Source organism: Suricata suricatta, chromosome 4, assembly GCF_006229205.1.
Source record: "Suricata suricatta isolate VVHF042 chromosome 4, meerkat_22Aug2017_6uvM2_HiC, whole genome shotgun sequence".
In the NCBI taxonomy this organism is placed as follows: domain Eukaryota; kingdom Metazoa; phylum Chordata; class Mammalia; order Carnivora; family Herpestidae; genus Suricata; species Suricata suricatta.
In genome coordinates this window covers 56349754-56371200 of record NC_043703.1, presented here as the reverse complement: position 1 = coordinate 56371200, position 21447 = coordinate 56349754, and the positions used below count along the sequence as shown (strand labels likewise).

Below are 21447 nucleotides of genomic sequence, written 5' to 3'. Positions count from 1 at the left end.
GGAGAGGGGTGGGTATGTTCTAGGTCACAGCATTCCTGTTAAGGAGATTACGTTACTCTTAAACGCCTAGTAGGAAGCCAACGGCTAAAGGAGTGGTAGGTGAGGACAGCCTGTGACATTCAGAAGTCACATTTAGTGGCCAGTTTAGAGTTTTCTCTTTTTACTATCCTGAAGCCTTCAACAAGGTCTGGCTATATGTTACAGCCTGGTCTTGCCTACACTTTGAAGACTCTTGTAAAGATGTGAAAAAACAACAGTATCAGTCCAGAGAAGCACAGGAGTCTAGGAGAATGTCTTTGATCTTGGTGTCCTGAGGATTCAGAGCAGTGACTCATCCGTAAGTGCCCTATAAATAAACACTTAGAAGCTTTTCTCTTCGTTAGTGATGTGGAGAACGACAGCAAAAGAAAAAAAATTAAATTTCCTTATAACTTACAGCCCATTAACAAGTAGTTGGAACAGGCAGGGTAACCTTTCTCTAGGAACTCAACTGCTTCGATGTTAATACTTTGATAGATAGAGACAAAAGGCAATCTTAGCTTGACATTAGCCTGACCTCCAGGTTCCTGTAAGTTTACTTAAACATATGAAAATCCCTTTGGAAAATTCCTTTATCTCTGCCCATTACCCCCCAAGATATAAGTTAGCAATTGTCCTTCAAGCATATAGCCCACTGATACATATCTGAAGGGTCTCATGACTAAGGTTTTACTAGACAGCAGTACATGACCTTTTCCCAACAGCAGCTAGCTCCTCAAGGTCCTGGAAACCTTTCTTCCAAATTCCTCCTCCCAAGTTGAAAGTATATACTCAGCCACTTCTCACAACCCCAGTGCAGCTCTTTCTGCTCATGGGTCTTGTCCCCATGTTTTGACAAAACTACCCTTTTTGCACTAAAGAGTTCTCAAGAATTCTTTCTGGACCATTAGCTCCCAAACTCCAACATTTTATGTCAATTGTCAATGTAACAAAATAGTTTGAATGTGTCTAAGCAAACTAGAAAACAATTTCCTCTGAAACATTTATGCTATATGTAAAACAGTGATATGATCCACATAAAATACAAATAGTTATGAAGGGGGAAAGACACTATTTATATAATGTTTACGAATCATACAAGAGAAGTGTAAATCAACCCACGTAGTTGTTACTGTTTTCTGGAGAATCCACGTGTCACAATTCCCTTTTGGAGAGTTCCCAACTAGTTGAATAGCGTATAGTAGTAGTTATTGAAGCATTAGAACCTAACATAGCTTCTTATTGCCACATCTCCTTCCTAGTTTTTCCAGATTCCCAGCTGAAGGGTGGGGTAGCCAGACACAAAAGGGCCCTTTCCCTGCCCAATTCCAGGACTTAACCAGGAGAGAACTGTTTTCCTCACAGCCTGACCCATATTTGATATTCAAGGCTATACATAACTCACGAATCCACTTTATGGTTTTATGTAGTATGGCATTGTACGCATTATAGTAGAATCACAATTTAATTCACATCATAACTCAGATGTACAGAAATAATGACTTTCTTTCTCTTTCTCCTTCCCTTCCTTCTTTTCTTCCTTTCTTCCTTCCTTCCATTTTTCTCCCCAAATTCTTTTTCATTAGTTGGGATATGGGTCTGTAGAGAATTCACTAAATATTTAGTGGTTCAAAAGAGTCCAGTCTAATAATTTAGTCAGGCTCCTTAAATCACATTCAGTCTTTTTTGGCCTTTCAGTCACCTTTCTCCTCCTCTTTTTTACTTACGATGGATGTCCAGATGTATGAAGTTGATATGTGTGGCTTGTGACATATTGTAACACCTTTGGAAGACAGTTTCCTTGAATCTGTGTGGACTTAACATGTGCCTAGGGATCTGGAAGGCAGGAAATCTGGAGTCCCCACGTAACAACCAAAATTGGCTACGAGCCAACCTCTGCCTCTTTCTTTCTCTCTCTTAGTGATTTAACGATCTTGAGTTGGGAAGATTATCGTGGATTATAGCAGGCTCTAAATGTACATGTATCCCTATAAATGGAAAGATTTGACACATATAGAAAGAGGTAGAGATTGGAGTGAAGTAGCCACAGGCTAAGGAGTTCCAGAAGGAGCAGATTTTCCACTAAAGCTTCTAGAAGGAGTGTTGACACCTTGAATTCAGCCCAGTGATAATAATTTTGGACTTATGGCTTCCAGAACTGAGAGAGAATAGTCTTGTGTTGTTTCAAAGCCACCAAGTTTATGGCAGTTTGTTACAGCAGCTATTAAAGATGAATACACTCATTTTTACAAACATGGAACCTGGAATTCAGAGAGAATATGTGGCTTCCTTAAAACTATATAGCTAGGGGCACCTGGGTGGCTCAGTTGGTTAAGTGTCAGACTTAGGTAATGATCTCATGGTTTGTGAGTTTGAGCTCCACATCAGGCTCTGTGCTGACAGCGTGGAGCCTGCTTGGGATGCTCTCTCTCTCTTCATCTGTCTCAAAATAAATAAATGAACTTAAAAAAAAAAAAGACCATACAACTAGCAGGTGGAAGAGCTAGAATTTAATCCATGTCTACTGACATTAAGTCCATTGTGCACCCATAGTGGCTGCCTTTTCTCTTAATGAGTTCCTCTCCTCCAGTGAGACAGAGAGGACAGTGGAAGGAGCAAGACAGGAATGGTTGTCTTTACTGGGTGCTTATTAGAAACATTAGGGGAACATTTATAGGTTACCACTCTAGGTCCCACTCCAGACAATTAAATTAGACTCTGGTGGTGGGGCCCAAGCAAAGGTATTTTTAAAAGTTCTCCAGGTGATTCTTGGATGCAGCCAAGGTTGAGACTGCTTCAGGAGACTCTTCAAGGCAACAGTCTCTCAGAGCCTCAAAATGGAAGTATGACAAGGCTGGGGAAGGACAAAAGAATCTTCTTCTACCTTCCACAATGGAACAGTGGAGCAGTGATACTACATTCATTTCATATTCTCATGTGTGGGAGAAACATGACTATTTTTCTACATCTGAAGTTAAATTTTTTTTATTAACCTTATTACATCAAGTGCCAGAATCTTAAGCTCTGTTAAATCAGGATCCATCCCCCTCCCACCTCCTTAGATTCAGGGGATACATGCAGTGACAGATGAACCAGGAACATCTAGTCTTTGGTATTGTTATCTAATTAAGCTGACATTTATTGTCACATCTCTCATCCCATTTGCTCTGTGTCATTGTTCTTTACAGGTCTATCCTTCCATGTTTCCACCTGCTGTCTCTTGATGCTTGTCTATATAGCTCTTGAAGGTTCTGAAAGCTCTTGCAGGCTTTCCCAGTTTTGGTAGGGTGACTACAAATCCTGAGAATGTGACTCACCTCCATCTAAAGGGCACACCAAACAGCCAGAGGATTCCACCCCTCTGCTGCCACTGTGTTGAAGGTATTTTGTGTCTCCTTCCAATACTCTTTGTTTTAGATTCCCAAATCTCTTCGGGGTGGAATTATCCTTCATCCTGGACACAATGGCCTTGGAGAATGCACTACCTAGGGAACTTCTTCAAGGACCCACCAGAGTTCTTTGCTTCCCTCCCACTTTCCTCTCTCCATCTTCTCTAGGGGCAAGATAATTCCATTTCTGAGTCATCAACTTTCCTTGAGCTCTTCTTGGTTCTGGCTTTTGAAACCTGAAGTTCAATCCCTTGTAATTCTGAGCCCTTTCATTTCCATCACAAAACCTGTCTTCTGCTGATTTGCACCATCATTCTTTCCTTTAGATGGTGAAAGGTACTGGAGTGAAAGGTAAAAAAGGTTAAGAAAATGATAAGACAATATGAATCTCAGTTATTATCTCAAATTCTCATCTTGCCAATACAGAATTAAATTCAGATTTTGTGCTGGTAAAAGCTGTGACTCTGGGCAAGTTACTTACTGCTTCTGAGCCTTCGTTTTTCCTTCTCCAGGATTGTGAGGATTACTCAGATGTGTTTTTCTTTGTCCTTTGCCACTGCCATTCTAGGGTGGTCTAGATACGTGTTTCTACTAGTATTTCCAATGCTTTAAGAGAACTAAGAGAAATCTGGTGTAAACATACAGCTGTCCCATACTCTGTTACTCATCTTCCTTCACCCCTAAACTTTAGTTCAAGAAACTATATAAATCTGGTAGCTGTTTCTTTTTGTGGCAGAGGTTGGATGGGTAAAATGGAAGAAGATGAAAATATCTCATGGCACTGTAAAGGATAGAAAAAAATGTATGTAAGAATCTGGCATTCAAAACTAAGTTATTTTTCACTCAGCCCTCAGTAGAAGTTCAGGGTAAGTAAATATATTGGAAGTTGTTTCTATAGCACTTTGTAATTCTTTTAATTCTATAGTTAACAATAGGACAATTTATTATTTTTTTCAGAATTTCATGTGTTTCCTTTCTCTGTAAAAAAAATTAAGCAGGAGTAATTTGAGCTACATTTCAAAATTGCTTCCTTCTTCTTGTGTGATTTACAATACAGACCAAGTGTCTTTTCTGTGCCTTGGTGAATTGTCATGCTTGTTTCTAAGTTTGAATTAGCCTCTAACATTTTATTCATTGCAGTTTCAAAGTCATACATGACAGCTACATTTCTCATCTGTGTTGATAAGTTTGCATTCCCTAACTGGCTGCATTTCTAGAGTCTCCTAAATCTAGATAGTATTAACACTGATAGGCAGTGCTAACATTGCCAAGTCAGCTCTTTCTTGTATAGTTCCATTTACATTCAATTCACATACTGCAAAGTTATTTGTAAAATGAGTTAAAGTTTTTTTAAGTTTTTATTTTAATTCTAGTGTCATACAGTGTTATAGGAGTTTCAGGTGTACAATATAGTGATTCAACAATTCCATATATCACCTGGTGCTCAGCAAGTGCACTCCTTTATCCCCATTACCTAACCAATAGGCTTTGCCCTGGGCAGTAAAATGTGCAGGGTATAAAAACGTTAATGATTTTAATGGACTCTGAAAAAGTTAAAAGTCTTCTTTCCCTTAGAACATTCCTCTCACCCCTCTTCCTGCATACCATCCCCATCCTTAATCTCTAAGTAGAAAGCAGAGAGACAGAGTGGGAGACTACAGGCCATTGTATGTGAAGAATAATTCTTTCCCCTCCCCCTTCCTCATATACTCTCCCTCTACCCACTATGTTAACATGTTCTACCATCTACATTCTGCCTACTACCAGTTTCTGAGATCATTGTAGAGAATTACAAAAGTTTTTGCTGTGTTTACTAAGTAACTTAGTAAAGCAATTTCATTTTTTAAGACTGATTGCCTAAAAACAAAACAAGGTTAGCAGGTAGGAGTCCCATCATTTTACCTCACTGAATTCTTTGAGTGAGGTATCAAGATATACTGAGCTCTGAACACAGTCAAGGAGTGCTGAGGAAGGGCTGCCCCTTGGTTAGGCCTCCAAAGGAGCCGGCACTGCAAGATCTGCATGTTCTCTTTCTCACTCCTTGGCTTATTCCATATTTCTGCTGCTGCTTTGCCTGTTTTTAAGCTAGTATTGAAAAGGATATACCAGGAGACATGTTTAATGGATCATCTGTGAGCTGGACTTGAAGGGTATAAAGCCAGTAAGTCTCCTAGCAGAATTATAGCCTTACATCTTATTGTAGTTCATGGACTTATTTTGAGTTTGCCCATGGGACCTTTAAATAAGTGGCCTTAAACTCAGATGGTTGGTTTGATCTGGTAGCTCAACTACTGTGTTTACTAGCAATTAAAAAGAAATGGCTTGAAAATAAGTACGTCCTATTCATAGCTGATGGGATATGTCTTCTTAACTTGTAGGTCCCAGCCACAGCTTTTTAGACAGCACAGAGCCCAACTGGGGGCTACATCTCATGAAACATGAGATCATGACCTGGGCTGAAATCAAGAGTCGGATACTTAACAGACTGAGCCTCCCAGGCACCCCAGATTATTCAGATTTTATTTGATTGGCCATCATGGGCAGGAGAAGGGTGGAGCAAGAGACTACCAATGTCTATTTTCCCCCTCCCTGTTTCTAACTGCACGTGGTATCTTTCAGTGATGAAGGGAGGACAGTCCTACATGAGTGCCTATGAAATGAAAAAGTCCTTGAGAAAGTCCTGCCTTTAAAAGCTCAGAGATTTTGGGTGCTGCAAATAACCCATTTCCATTCCATAAGCGAAGAGCCTGCTTATTTTGGATTCACTTTTTCTTTATACATTGCTGTTCCGTGCATTGGGCCACTGTGCTTCAGAAGCAGGTGCCAGACTCTGTATGATGCTTGTCAGCCACACCCATCCATTCCTGGGTTAACATTTTATACACTGAAAATTTCGACATATTTAAAAGCTCGATATCCAGAGAACAAGCGCCCAGTCATCTGTCCAGTGGTCAATTATTGACGGGGCACACGTCATCTCAGGGTTTTGTATCTCACTGACCTTAAGAACACTAAGACATATGACTCTACTCCTCAGATGGGCCTGGTGAAGGAAATTTTCTAAAGCTTCCCAGGTGATGCTGGTGTGCCATCTGGATTGGTAAGTAGTGGTTTGTTTCTTTTCCCTGATGGTAGAATTGCTTTTTTCCCCCCTCACCGCTCTATGAACGCAGACTTTGGCACAAAAGAGACATTGAAGCCCATCTTCCAGATAAGGCAACTAAGGCTCAGAGAAGTTAAGATCTCACAATTGGTGACGATGGTCATCTTTCCAACACCACATCTTATCACTTTACTAGGAAGTGTTCAGGTTGCTTTCTGGCCACAGGTTGGCTACCGAGCGAGGCTGCGGTGCTGACTTCTAAGGATCAAAGTTTGCTCCGTACTCGCCAAGCCCGACTTTGCCAGAGCTGGCAATTCCAGCTAAGACAGTCCGCATTTGCAGAGTTAACCGAGGTCCCGCCCGCGACGGGTGGGGCTACGGGTGGAGTGCGCGTCGAAAGCAGCTGGGCCGCCGGCCGCCTGGAGCCTCTGCGCCTGCGCACGGCGCCGAGGGGACGGGGTCGGGCTCAGAAATGGCGGCCTCCATGTTCTACAGCCGGCTGTTGGCCGCAGCCGCCCTTAGGAGCCGTGGGTCCCGGCCGGCGCTGCGGGCCGCCGCCCAGGTATTGCGGCCCAGTCCGCCCTCGCTCGGAGGGCCGGCAGGAGAAAGGGCGAGGTGGGAGACCTGGCTCCTGTGGGCGAAGTGTGAGGGGATCTGAGGCCCGGCCTGGGGTCACTTCGCAGTAGGTGACATTGCGTGACATGGGGTGCCCAGCCGGGCCCGTGGGCGGCCTGCCCTGGCGTGCTGCCTACCGTGACAGAGAGCGGGCCCATGTTTGCGCTGCTCTGCTCGGGTCCTCAGCCCGCGAGGCGCCCGGGCCGTCTGGCCGTGGCTGCCCACCCAGGTTCTGAGGGGCCGCAGGGAGGCGTGGGGGCGCTTCTAACTGGAGGTGGAGGTGCCCGGGCAGTTTCTGCTCCGTTTCCTGCGCCCCGCGCGGTGGGCCGAGGCTTCTGCGGCTCTTCTTTGGGGAGGGGGAAATGCCCTTCAGATGTACTTTTGTGTCCCACGGGAGCTGTCTTAGGTGGGAATGACTTGACCGGACCAGCTTGCGGCCTGGCTTTTTTTGGGACGAGGCAGGGAAGTTTCCCCCCTCCCCCCAAGTGTTGTATACTGTTGGTGTTGACCGTGAGAATAAGATGATGTTAGTTAGCTTACCAACTGGGGAGGACAGTTATCTTTTGGATCGCTTCATTTCTGTATTCTGTATAGAGTATAGCATAATGAGCACGGGCTTTTGTTTGTTTCGTTTTGTTTGTTTGTTTGTTTGTTTGTTTTGGGCTGTTTACCGTTTCCAGGTACTGTGCTATTTAAGCATATTACGTGGAGTTTCTCGTTAGGCTTTTCAGTAACGCTCTAAGGGTGTTAGATAAAACTGTGGCTCATCATTGATGAAACTGTGGCTAAGAGAACACGTAATGTGGGCTAGGTCAGGAAGCAGGTAAGGTCAAAGCTAAAGCCTGATTCCAGACCTGTCTGGCTCCAAAGCCTGTGTGCTTGAATCTGCTCTTCACTTTTTTCGGAAAAAGTTGGCCTGCCCTTTCCAACGTTGACACAAACTGGTGAAAGCCATGATTGGCTTCATAAGTCAAGTTCAGAGTTTTAGATTATGTTCTGAAATTAACTCCTTAGACATGACAAAAATGAATTGATTTAGACCTTTTTTTTCTTTTCTGAAAGCTGTTCATGCTTTAAAGCTGGAGGCAGTGAATACTATGAGTATGCTTCTTAATAGGAGAAGTGATTTATTTTTTTTGGCCTTGAACTTACTTCTTAGGAGTTTTAGAAAGTGCTATCAAGTTTTTAAAAATGAGGATTTGGTGAACAGATGTTTTCATCATTAATCTTACTCCTTTTGGAAATAGTTTTAAAAGGTTTTGTTTCTCCATATGGAAATGCCTAGCATGTTGTCGTAATATCTTTTGTCTTCCACCCTCACATTAAAGAATAGATTTGGAATTTGGAAGGCCTTTTGTGTAACCCCTTACCTTTGTAGATGAGAACACAGAGGTGCAGCGTCTTAGAAAACTTGTTTGGTCACACACTGAATTTAGCTAGTACTCTTAAACATTTTGTTTAGTTCTCTGACCCCTTCTAGTTTCTGTATCTTCTTTACCAGTGTATATCTGATAAAATAGTTCAGGTTATGAGCAGATGAACTAATTTAAGGTAGTTTCTTAGTTGTCATAAATCATGTTCCCCAGTAACTACATTTTCTCACTTTTAAGTAAATATTATTTAAACGAGGTAAATCATTGAACGGGTGGTGGCGTAGAAATTTAGCCAGGAATTGGTGGGCTTTAGGCAGTAGGAATTTTCTAAGTGATGATGTCAAGAAAGACAAAGACTTAACTGTGGGAGTCCTTGTGATTATGCAGGGATTTGTATTGCCAGCGAGACTGTAAACTGATATTCCAAGTCATAACTTCTAGTGGTGCAAGGAAAGGATTATCAATACCCTAGATATTAAAAAACCTTTACGGTAGTGTAAAAGCAATCAGCATTACCTTATGAGTACTGCTGAGTCTTTGTGAATATAGGAACTTGAAAGAAACTGTAAAAATACACTCAGAGCTTTGTGTCGTTGGTTTACCTTGAACTTTTTTGGGAAAAATTTCAAACTAGTAGAAATGTTCCAGCAGTAGTACAGTGAGCATATATATTGCCTTCACCTAAATGTAACATTTTGCCACATTTGGTTTATCTTTAAAAAATGATATTCATGTGCATATATATACTTATATATGTATATATGAAATTACATTCGTTTATTTTTGCTCAACCATTTCAGAATAAGAGCAGGTATCATTGCATTTTATCCCCAGATGTTTTAGCTTACACCTTTTAAAAATGAGGACATTCTCCTAAATAACCACAATATAGTTATTATATACTTAAGAAACTTATAGTTATCATACTTAGGAAATTCAGATTCAGATTTTCTCAGTTTTTCCCAAAGTGTTCTTTATAGCTGTTAGTTTTGTTTTTTTTTTTAACTGAGATCAGATCTCTGTAGTATTTTTTCTAGTCTGTTCTGTTATTTAGGTGCTGCCTAATGACTCTATTAGTGCTCTTATATGTGTTATAGTTGCTTATTTATATGTTCAGATACACTACATGAATTCTGCGGCTGATGTCAAGTTGGCTTTATTGTCTTAGCATCCCTAGCACAGCATCTGGTATATAGGCATTCAAAAAATGTTTGAGTGTATAATTATTTTTACCAAGCTATGCTAAAAACTTCCCTCCCCCCATTGTTATTATTACTTTGATGTATAATTTATATGACGTACAATTTGGGTAGGTAGATTAATTTTTATGTATGTATACATCTGTGTAGCCGCCATTCAGATCAAGATATGTCATATTTTCAGCCTTCAAAAACACCCCTATCAATACTCTGTAACAGAAGGTGACCACTAATTCTATCACCAATTTTGACTGGTTTTGAACTAGATAAAAAATATAGGTATGTGTTCTTGTGTCTAGTTTCTCTTCCTCAAAATTATGTTTTGAGATTAATGCACTGCTTTATGAGCAATAGGTTTTTAAAAAACATTGCACTGTAGTGTCCTAGTATATGAATATAACATATTTTACTATCTTGTTGATGGGCATTTGGGTCATTTCACTTTTTATTTATTATGAATAAGCCTGCTATGAGCCTTCCTTTTTTTTTTTTAAGTTTTTTAAATGTTTATTTTGAGAGAGCGTGAGTGAGTACGCCAGTGCGTGGGGGGAGGGAGAGGGAGAGAGAGAGAGAGAGAATGAGAGAGAGAAAATCCCAAGTAGGCTCTTGTGCAAAAGGCCGAGGCAGCACTGTATCTCATGAATCAGAGATTATGACCTGAGCTGAAATCGAGTTGGACGCTTAACTAACTGAGCCAGCCAGGTGTCCCTGAATATATATTTGCCTTTTGTTAGATTGAACACTAATTTCTGTTGGCTATATACCCAGGAATGGGGTTTCAGAAACTAGATTTTTACTGAACAGTTTGGGATCCTGCTGGCTTTTAATATTGAAGTCACACTAAGTCAGACAGTTTATCTGTCCTTTCTGATAATCCTGAAATGTTATCCAGGATTTTAGTTTATCAGATGAATCAGAAATAAGTTGTTACTAGACGTGATTGACTTTTTAGACTAATGATTTTCAAATTGTAGGGTGCTTAAGAATCAGGTGAATCATTTGTTAAGACTATAGATTTCCCAAGGCCTATTTCAGAGATTTTGACTTTATGGATGTGAGTGGGGCCCCAGAATCTGCATTTTTAGACACATCTCAGGTGCATTTGCATTTTGATGCAAATGGTTCATGAATCCCCTTTAAGAAATAGACTGTTTATATATTGTTCCTTTGAATTAAATTCTTATGATATTATATATTTCATATGAACCATATTTCAGTATTCTGTGTTCTGTGTATAGAGTAAGGAAATGTATGGGTAATTAAATGTGTAATTTCAGTTTACTCTTCTGGAGCTTTCATAGCACTTAATTTGTTCTACATATTGCCATATAAGGTTGGTAGGATTGAGAAATTTGATCCTTGCAGGCTATAAAATGAAGAGCTTCATGGAGGAAGTCAACTGGAGAGTGATATTTGGATCAACACCTGTGGGAGAGTGAAGGCAGGAGGATTGAGTAGTAGAAGTAGAACTGTCATGTGGTCGTTGCAGGAGCCTTTGCCTTTCCTGTGGGAGATCTGGAACTAAGATGGTCCTTCAGAATTATCCCAAATTGGGGTGAAGTGCTGGACTTTATATCCTTTCCTTAACCTCCGTTGACCTGTCATTGGATGTAGGCTGACAGTGTGAAGGTGTGACTTTGGGCAAGAAAGCTCCAATGGGAGAACTCAGCTGACAGCTAACAGCAGCCAGCACTCCCAGCAGTTGGGGCAGTGAAAGGGGAACTGAGCAGCACACCACAGTGACCACTACAGGTGAAACCAGGGTTTTGAGTGTATAAAAGAGTCATGGGACTAGATCATTCAACTACTGCGTAACTGAGCGATTTGTTCGGTGCTTGAAGAATGGTGGAGAGAAGAAAGGGAAGGATAAGGTTGGTTTTAGATCTGCTGAATTTGGCACTGAGGTAGAAATCTGTGGGTCATTAGAGATATGGTAGTAAAGCTCAAATAAAAGATAAGGACTAGAATGATGAGGAAATAGTTAAAACTACAGGGTAACATTTGATAGTTAGCAGGTAAGTTAGCTCTCAGGTTATAAATTAGGTAGTCTGAATATTATCCTTTGATGATTTAATTCAACAGTTTTATTATAGTTATGAAGAACAAATAATTCTATATAAAAATGTATTTTGAGGAGGTGTTTTTAATAATAACTTTTAAATCACTGTCGTATATAATAATGTCTCTAATATCTCTAGGTTCTGGGAAGTTCTGGATTGTTTAATAACCATGGGCTCCAAATACAGCAGCAGCAACAACGGAATCTCTCACTACATGAATACATGAGTATGGAATTGCTGCAAGAAGCTGGTGTCTCCATTCCCAAAGGACACGTGGCAAAATCACCGGATGAAGCTTATGCAGTTGCCAAAAAATTAGGTACTAACTTAAGAAAAACTTTTGCCACTGTGACATGGGCACTATATAACAACTTACTTTTATAAAATAAAACAACTTAATTTTTTTTAAATAAATTTTACTTAAGAGAGAAGATAGAACTTTGTGACTGTTGACATTCTAAAATTATTATGAGATTATTATGAGCTCCCATAGTGCTAGTAACTTAAGAATCAATTACATTGACAGTAGAAATCTAAAGTCCTGTTTTTAGTTGGAATATAATTATAGAGAAGGAAGTTCTGTTTAATATTCTGAAGCTTAAAAGATTGGTGCTTGTGATGATTCTTCAAGGAAATGGTGAAGGAAATCTTAGCTCTTTATATGGTTTGGTGGGAAAAGTATGGAACCAGAGAGAGGGGAAAAAGAAGCTGAGTGCTAGACTGTAAGCCCCATGAGAGCAGGGTTTCTTAGTCTTGCTTTGTCCACTGATGTATCCCAGACTCTTAGAGTACCTGGCACATAGGTAATCAACAGTTGTTGTTATTACTTTAAATGAATTAAGTATTTGCCCATGTTTATTCATAGATCCTTTTATTGGTAAGAGAAACCTTCGTGGTTTTTGTTAATTTATATTAATCTCAACTAAAAAACAAATATTGACTTTAGAAGAAATCCTTCACTTTACATTTTTAATGATATAATAGGGGGCCATCATAATGATCAATGTACCAGCTATACACTGCGTTTTGTTTTTAGCTGTACTTAAGATCCCAGTAATTTTATGGCGATTAGCACAATCTCTCTTGTATACTTGATTAATACAACTTTAAATGTGCTTTGGTGAAGACTGGTTAGTTTTTTAAGAAGGCTATGGAACATTGAAAAATGTTTAAAAGTTTTTAAAGTTTTACTCATTTTGTACTTGTTTCTAAAATGAGTTTTTCTCTCAAAAGTGAGGGCATGTATAAGTTCAGAAATATATCATATATTATAAGCTATGTTTTTGAATGAGATGTTGACCTGGAAACACGATTTTTCATTTAGAGCTTAATTTTTTCATTAATCAGAAAAAAATCCTTTTTATTAAGATTATAAGCAAGCTTCTTTCTATTCATTGAAAGCCTTGTGTAAATTGATATTCATTTTGGTGAAATTTTTGTTAAGTAATGGTGACTTTTAGTTTGAACTTGTGCATGGTAAAAGATGTGTCTCAATTTTACCCTCAAAACAATGTATATTAAAGACTCTTAAAGGTCAAGTTTAAAGAAAACTTGTGATTGTACTTTGTATTTCTGTGGTATTTCTTGCAAAGGCTTCTTTCTAATAACTACTCCCTTAAGATTTGATTTTATCTATATGACCTAAACTTTAATTTCTATAGAAGATCCAGCTAAGTAGGAGGGAAAACAGAAATGCAATTACTCTGCTGTTCTGTTCTTAAGGATGACATTTAGACCCTTTGACTTTGTTCTTTTATTTTTGTTAGTCTGATCTCTTGAGAGATGATTTTTTGTTTGTTTACCAATTCATTCATTTGTAATAATGCTGAACCATAAAATGTTTTTCATGCCAGTTTTGGTAAAGCGATTAATATGTAATAAGGTCAGTAAAAGCTATATTTTCCTTTTCCAAATTATTGTAATTGGCTTTTCTGTCTTTTCCACATATTTTCTCATTTAGTCAAAGTTCGTTGTTTTGTCAGAAAAAAAAATCTGTCAGAAAAAAACTTTTTCATGAAACGAGTAGGATTTATTTGGATGCCAGTTTCTTGATTTTTTTACTCCTTATAAAAATCTTTAATGATGCTTAAATGATTAAAGGAAGAATGATTAATATATGCAGTATGTACTATGAGTATTTCTGGCAAGGTCTCTGGGACTAGGACTTCTATGAAATAAGGGGCAGGTAGGCAGCTCTGATTTTGAGCCCATTGGAACAGAAAGTATCTTGTTCACCTACAAAGTAGGTCTTTGTCAGATAAACTGCAGATGATGATTACAGTGTGGAAGTGGGATTAGTGACTAATGAGGACTTTTAAATTTAGAGGATCAGAAATGCTGCTTTTAAGGATGTTTAGTAACTACTATGAAGATGTTGAGACAGTTTTGTCCTTTGTCAGGAGTCATTAATATCAAAAGATACTGATTATGTGATCTAATTGCACAAAATATGGTATAAAATATGCCTGGTTCTGTCCATCTAGCTAGCAATTCCCAAAGCTGACTTTGGCTACTTTGTTTCTTGAGTTACTGAAAAATTCACAAAGTATTAATTACCATTTATTAAAAAGCTCTTAAATCACCAACCTCTAATATAGAGAAATACAGCCGTATAATAGGTGGGCTAATTTTGCTTCCCCTCAGTTCTGTGGGTAGCAAGAGAAGCTGAGTTAGCATGGGGCCTGGGGCCACTGAACCTTACAGCTGGTGACTCCTCCTGAAATAACCCTGGCCTCTTTCCCCAGTATTCCCTTCAAGTTCTAGAATTTTCTTTGTATATCATGATGTGAAAAAAGCTGGAAATACCTGTGCTGGAGGCAAGTTTTGCCTGCTGTGAATAATTGAAGTTAAGGATAGAAGAGTGGTTGGAAAGAAATCTAATTCTAGTTTGTTTGTTTGTGGACTATTTTTCTCATATCCATTTTTAATAATAGGCCTTTGGTAGACAGCTCATTAATTTCATGGTTCTATATTGCCAAGAATAAGATCTTTTAGGCTTGGGAAGTTTCTCCTTTCTGTTCTAATTTTCAGAGGAACTGTAAAAGCTGTTCAACCTAGTGAGACTTATGTTGTCTGACTAGTCTTTTCATTGTATATTTTATTGACCTGTTTTAGAGTATACTTTCATTGCCAAATTCTAAATTTCACTAATAATAGTACTTATATATGCTACATATTTTTTAAATTGCTTAAACCTCAATTTATTTTTACATTTCATGAGATTAGAAGTTTGAAATGGGTCTTGAGTCCCATTTTTTTTTCCTTTAATTTGACCCCTTTTTTTCCTCTTCCCCACCCCCTGCCTCTGGCAACTACCAATCTGTTTTCTGTATCTATGAACTTAGTTTGTTTTGTTTTGTTTTTTCCAATATAAGTGTTCATATGGAATATGTCTTTCTTTGACTTATTTCACTTAGTCCTTTAGGTCTATCCATGGTGTTGGAAATGGCAAAATTTCATTCTTTTTTATGCCTGAATACACACACACACGCACACATACACGCATATACCATAATTTCTTTACCCATTCATCCATTGATGGATTCTTCAATTGTTTTCATATTTTGGTTATTGTAAATAGTGCTGCAGTCAACATGGGATACATTTATTATTTCAAGTTAGTGTTTTCTTCAGATAAGTACCCAGAAGTGGAATTGCTGCATCATATAGTAGTTCTATTTTTTTTTAAAGATCCTTATTTTATTTTTTTAAATGTTGATTTATTTATTTTTGAGAGAGAGAGAGAGAGAGAGAGAGCAGAGTGTGTACAAGTGCACAAGGAGGGGAGGGGCAGAGAAGGAGAACAGAATCTGAAACAGGGTCCAGGCTCTGAGCTGTCAGTACAGAGCTGGACGCAGGGCTCAAACTCACAAACTGAGAGAGCTTGACCTGAGCCAAAGTCAGGAGCTTAACTGACTGAGCCACCCAGGCGCCCCTAGTTTCCATAGTGGCTGCACCAATTTATATTTCCAGTAGTGCATGAGTGTTCCCTTTTCTTCCATCTTCATCAACACTTGTTATTCCTTGTTTTTTTGATCATAGCCATTCTAACAGATGTGAGATGATACCTCATTGTGTGGTTTTGATTTGCATTTCCCCGAGGAATAGTGATTTTGAGCATCTTTTTGTGCGTGTGTCAGCGATCCGTATATCTTTGGAAAAATGTGTGTTTACATCTTCTGCCTATTATTTAATCAGACACTTTTTCACAGTTGAGTTTTATGAGTTCTTTATAGGTTTTGGATATTAACTCCTTAACAGATAAACAATTTGCAAATATTTTCTCCCATTCAGTAGGTTCCCTTTTTATTTTGCTATGGATTTCCTTTGCTGTGCAGAAGTGTTTCAATTTGAAAGAGTCCCATTTACTTATTTTTGCTTTTGTTCCTTTTACTTTTTGTGTCGCATTAAAAAAAATCATTACCAAGACATGTCAAGGATCTTGTCACCTCTGGTTTCTTCTAGGAGTTTTAGGGTTTTTAGATCTTATGTTCAAGTCTTTAAAGCACTTCAAGTTAATTTTTGTGTATGGTATAAAATAGTAGTTGAGTTTCATGCTTTTGCACATGGCTGTCCAGGTTTTCCAACACCATTTATTGAAGAGACTATCCTTTCCCCATTCTATATTCCTGATTCCTTTTTGATAAATTAATTAACCATATATACATGGATTTATTTCTGGACTCCCTATTTTGTTCTATTTTATGTGTCTACTTGTATGTCGGTACTACACTATTTTGATTACTATAGCTGTGTAATATAGTTTGAAATACGGGAGTGTAATGCCTTCAGCTTTTTTCTTCTTTTGCAAGATTGCTTTGGTTACTTGGTATTCTTTTTGTGGTTCCATACAAATTTTAGAATTGTTTGTTCTATTTCTGTGAAAATGCCATTAGAATTTTGATAGGGATTGCATTGAATCTATAGATTGTTGTGGCCATTTTAACTGTATTATTCTGGTCCATGAATATCTTTTCATTATTTGTGTCTTCTTCAGTTTCTTTGATCAGTGCCTTACAGTTCAGTATACAGGTCTTTTATCTCCCTAGTTAAATTTTTCCTAGGTATTTTGTTCTTTTTGAGGCAAAATGGGGTTTTTAAAAAAATTTCTCTAATAGTTCATTATTGTTTAGAAATGTAACCAATTTTTGTATTGACTTTATATTCTGCAGTATTAGTGAATTCATCTCTTCTAGTAGTTTTTTTTTAAAGTTTATTTATTTGTTTTTGAGAGGGAGAAAGCACAAGTTGAAGGGGAACAGAGAGAGAGAGAGAGAGAGAGAGAGACAGACAGACAGACAGACAGACAGACAGAATCTGAAGCAGGCTCCAGGCTCTGAGCTGTCAGCATGGAACCAGATGCGGGGCTTGAACTCATGCTTAACCAGATGCCTTTGGTTATAATAGTTTTTTGATAGAGTCTTTAGGGTTTTCTGTATATAACACTATGTTAAATGCAAACAGTGAGAGTTTTACTTCTTCCTTTCTAATTTGGATACGTTTTATTTTTTTTCTTACCTAATTGCTGTGGATAGAACTACAAATTAAAGTGGTAAGAGTGGACATCCTTGTCTTGCTGATCTTAGGGCCAAAGCTTTCAATTTTTCAGTGTTGAATAAGATCTTAGCTGTGAGCTTATAATATATGGCCTTTATTATGTTGAAGTATGTTCCTTCTATACCTGCTTTATGGAGATTTTTACTTAAATAAATGTTGAATTTTGTTACATACTTTTTCTGCATTTGTTGAGATGATCATATGATTTTTACTGTTCATTTTGTTAATATCATATTCAGTGATTTGTGGATGGTTAGCTAGCCTTTCATTCCTGGAATAAATCCCATTTGATATTGGTATGTGATTTATTTTATGGTATTGATTCTTTTTTTTTTTTTTTTTTTGGTATTGATTCTTTTAATGTATTGTTGCTTTCAGTTTGCTAATATTTTGTTGAGGATATTTGCATGTACGTTGATCAGGGATTTTAGCATATAATTTTCTTTCCTTTTGGTATCCTTGTCTGGTCTGGATATCAGGGTAATTCTGGTCCCATAAAGTGAACTGCAAGTGTTCTCTTCTCTTTTTCATTTTTGGAAGAGTTTGAGAAGGATTGGTATTCTTTTTTTTAATGTTGGTAGAATTCACCAATAAAGCCATCTGGTCCTAGACTTTCATTTATTGTAAGGTTTTTGATTACTGATTCAATACCAGTAATCTGTTCAGATTTTGTGTTTCTTCATGATCTAGTCTTGGTTGTATGTTTCTAGGAATTTATTTCTTTTTGGTTGTCCAATTTGTTGTCATGTAATTGCTCATAATAGTCTCTTATCTTTTACATTTCTGAGTTACTAGTTGTAATATCTCATCTTTTGTGTCTGATTTCATTTATTTGAGTCTACTCCTTTTCTTCTTTCGGTGAGCATGTCTGAAAGTTTGTCCATTTTGTGCATCTTTTTGAAGAAGCAGCTCTTATGTCATTGATCTTTTCCATTGTTCTTTAGTCTATATTTCTTTTCTAACATTTGTTATTTCCTTCCTTCTACTAATTTTAGGCTTTGTTCTTAGTTCCTTGAGGTACATAGTTAATTTGTTTGAGACTTTTCTTGTTTCTTAAAATAGGCATTTATTACTGTGAATTTAGATTGCTCTTTCTACAGCCCCATAAATTTTGGTGGATTTCCATTTTGTTTGTCTCAATGTATTTTTTACTTTTTTTGATTTTTCTTCTTTGACTCATTGGTAGTATGTTGTTTAATCTCTACATATTTGTGAATTTTTCAGTTTTCTTCCTTTAATTGATTTCTGGTTTCATATCACTGTAGTTGGAAAAGATGCTTGATATGATTTCAACTCTCTTAAATTATTAAGACTTGTTTTATGATTTACCATATGATTTGTCCTGAAGTATGTTCCATGTGCACTTGAGAAAAATATATATTGTTGCTTTTGGATGGAATGTCATCCAATGTATATATTTATATATATTTATGTATATATATATGCATATATATCACATATATATTTATATATTAAAATATATTATTTTAAAATAGAAATAAATAAATATAGAGTAGATCATGATTGAATTTGTTATTTAAGGCCTATATTTGCTTATTGATTTTCTGCCTGGATGATCTATCCATTGATGTGAGTGTTAAAGTCCCCTACTATTATTGTATTACTGTCTGTTTTCCCCTTTGGGTCTGCTAAGATTTGCTTTATATATTTAGGTGTTTCTATGTTGAGTACATAAATATTTACAAATGACATATCATCTTGTTGGATTGACCCCTCTATCATTATATAACACATTTCTTTGTCTCTTATAGTCTTTGTTATAAAGTTGATTTTGTCTGCAATAAGTGTAGCTACTCTGGCTTTCTTTTGGTTTCTATTTCTGTGGAATATCTTTTTTCATCCTTTCATTTTCATAATGTTCATTTCCTTCAATCTACAGAGAGTCTCTTATAGGCACATGTATGAGTCTTGTTTTTTAATTTATTTAGCCATTCCATGTCTTAGTCCTAGTGTTTAGGTTTCTAGTAAAATTAAGATGGAATTTCTGTCTGGTTGAATAAACATGTACAAAAGTTGCCAATTAATGAATGCCAGCCTGGAGGGAGACATTAGAAGTCGATAGCACTTTGCCGTCTTTTTTCTTCTTCCCAGTGTTGTATTAGATGACATAGAGGAATGCTTAAAACATTTGTGAATAACTAAAGCTAGGAGGGATAGTGAATATATTTTTTAAAAATCTTGGAATCCATAAAAGCTCTTGTCTGACTAGAGCCAGGGTCAAATCTAATAAGACTGTAAGCTCTCTAAGGGCAGCATAGGTCCCTTTTGATCACTGTTGTGTCTAAGCTCCAGCACAGTAACTGGTATATAGATTTAATTGTTAAATGAATTAATGGAATTGAATAAAGTCTTGTTTCAATCAGTTGTTCTCAGATGTCTCTTGTAATCCTTCTCCTTATCTTGATAATTGATGAAACTGTATTAATTAACTTTTCTTTGGCTTTTCTTTTGTTGTGAAAGGCTTTTATAGAAGGAACTTTTGAAGAATCATCTCTGCCCTTAGTCCTCAGTTTAATGTTAGGAGTATTTGAATTTAGCCCAGCAAAGCATCAGTTTAACTATTCACCATTTTTACATTATATTTACACTGTTGGGATTACATTTATCTCCTTGGATATAAATGAGTATTTCTAAAGTACTGGAAAACCCGGACTTGGCAGGTAGCTCGAAAAGGGTAAAATGACTAGAGCCTTGTTCTTTAGTTTGGGCATGTACTCGGTAATTTGCCATTGTCCCTGAGGCTACCTGTTGTCTTCCCAATAGGAAAATTATTGTTAGTTTTAAGGAAATTTCTTAAGTTTTCTCTAATTTTCATTGACTATGTTTCACTTGGGAATGAATGATAGGGGCTGTGGCAGATAGAAAAGAGTCTATCTTGTGTAAACAAGGCACTTCTAACCAGCTTTAGTTGCAGGGCCAAGTATTTCCGGTTCTGAGTTTTTTTTTTTTTAACATTTATTCATTTTTTAAGAGACAGAGCATGAGCAGGGTAGGAACAGAGAGAGAGAATCTGAAACAGGCTACAGGCTCTGAGTTGTTAGCACAGAGCCTGATGTGGGGTTTGAACTCAAAAATTTTGAGATCATGACCTTAGCCAAAGTCGGTCACTTAACTGACTGAGCCACTCAGATGCCCCTGGTTTTGAGTTATCTAAAGAGCAGGGGAAAATACAGATTTTTTAATTAATTCGTTCCATTTTTTAAATGTTTATTTTTGAGAGAGTGTGAGCACTGTTGGGGAGAGGCAGAGAGAAAGGGAGACTCATCAGAAGCAGGCTCTGTGCTGACAACAGGGAGCCCCATTCAGGGCTTGACCTCCTCAACTGTTCGATCATGAACCTGAGCTGAGGTTAGATGCTTAACTGAGCCACCCAGGTGCCCCAAATTCATTCCACCTTTAAACGTTCTTTTATTCATTCAGAAAATATATGCTAGGAACCTTCCCAGGAGCTTGAGTACATCAATAACCACAGCAAAGATTCTGCCCTTCTGGTCTGTATTTTCGTGGGAGCAAAACAATAAATGATAAACATGAGAAAATTACATATTATGTTTGAAGGTGATGAGTTCTTTGGGGATAAAAGAGCAGGGTAAGAGGGATTGGTCACAGGTAGGCAAATTGTAGGATTAAATAGAGTGGTCAGGGTAGACATCATGGACAATGATATGTAAGAAGAAAAAACTTGAAGGCAGTGAGGACCTTTCTCAAATGGATATACGTGTCTTCTAGTATCTGAAAGCAGAACATTCTTGTGAAACTTTTTGTAAGCCAAAATGGCATAAAGCAAAAGAGCAATAATTTATATGGAAACATTTTCAAGCATTCCCAGATCCAATAAATGACCCCTCCTAGGCTTTTCTGATACCTTAGAACACGTCTTGTTAACAGAGATGCACAAAATGAGTCAAGATAAAGCACAGATGCTCCAAGACACAGTTCAAAGCTATGGTGGCTTGATGCTGAGGCACCGAGTGTAGTTACCGGGTAAGGAGCATGGTGGGGCCACTCTGGCCGCTTGGGGTGCATGCTGCCTCTGTCATGGCTCTCTGCAAAACAAGCACTGAACACTATTCTTACAGAAGTGAAAATCATTTTCGGATTTCTTTTGGTTAA

General features: G+C 37.7%; 1 protein-coding gene and 1 long non-coding RNA gene across 2 annotated transcripts in view; one reads left to right on the top strand and one right to left on the bottom strand.

The window, feature by feature from the left end:
- Positions 1–2987: 2987 nt before the first annotated feature.
- On the bottom strand, positions 2988–4164 carry LOC115290777. Its single transcript, XR_003908190.1, has 2 exons — positions 3889–4164; positions 2988–3746 (listed from the first exon to the last, which is right to left on the bottom strand). It is a non-coding gene; the product is annotated as an uncharacterized LOC115290777 (long non-coding RNA).
- Positions 4165–6947: 2783 nt separating this feature from the next.
- Positions 6948–21447, top strand: part of SUCLA2 (succinate-CoA ligase ADP-forming beta subunit) — a 47335-nt gene continuing 32835 nt past the window's right edge. The window contains exons 1-2 of the mRNA XM_029936741.1: positions 6948–7072; positions 11896–12076. Of these exons, the coding sequence (XP_029792601.1) occupies positions 6983–7072; positions 11896–12076 (271 nt within the window). The 5' untranslated portion in view covers positions 6948–6982. The remainder of the gene's footprint in view (positions 7073–11895; positions 12077–21447) is intronic.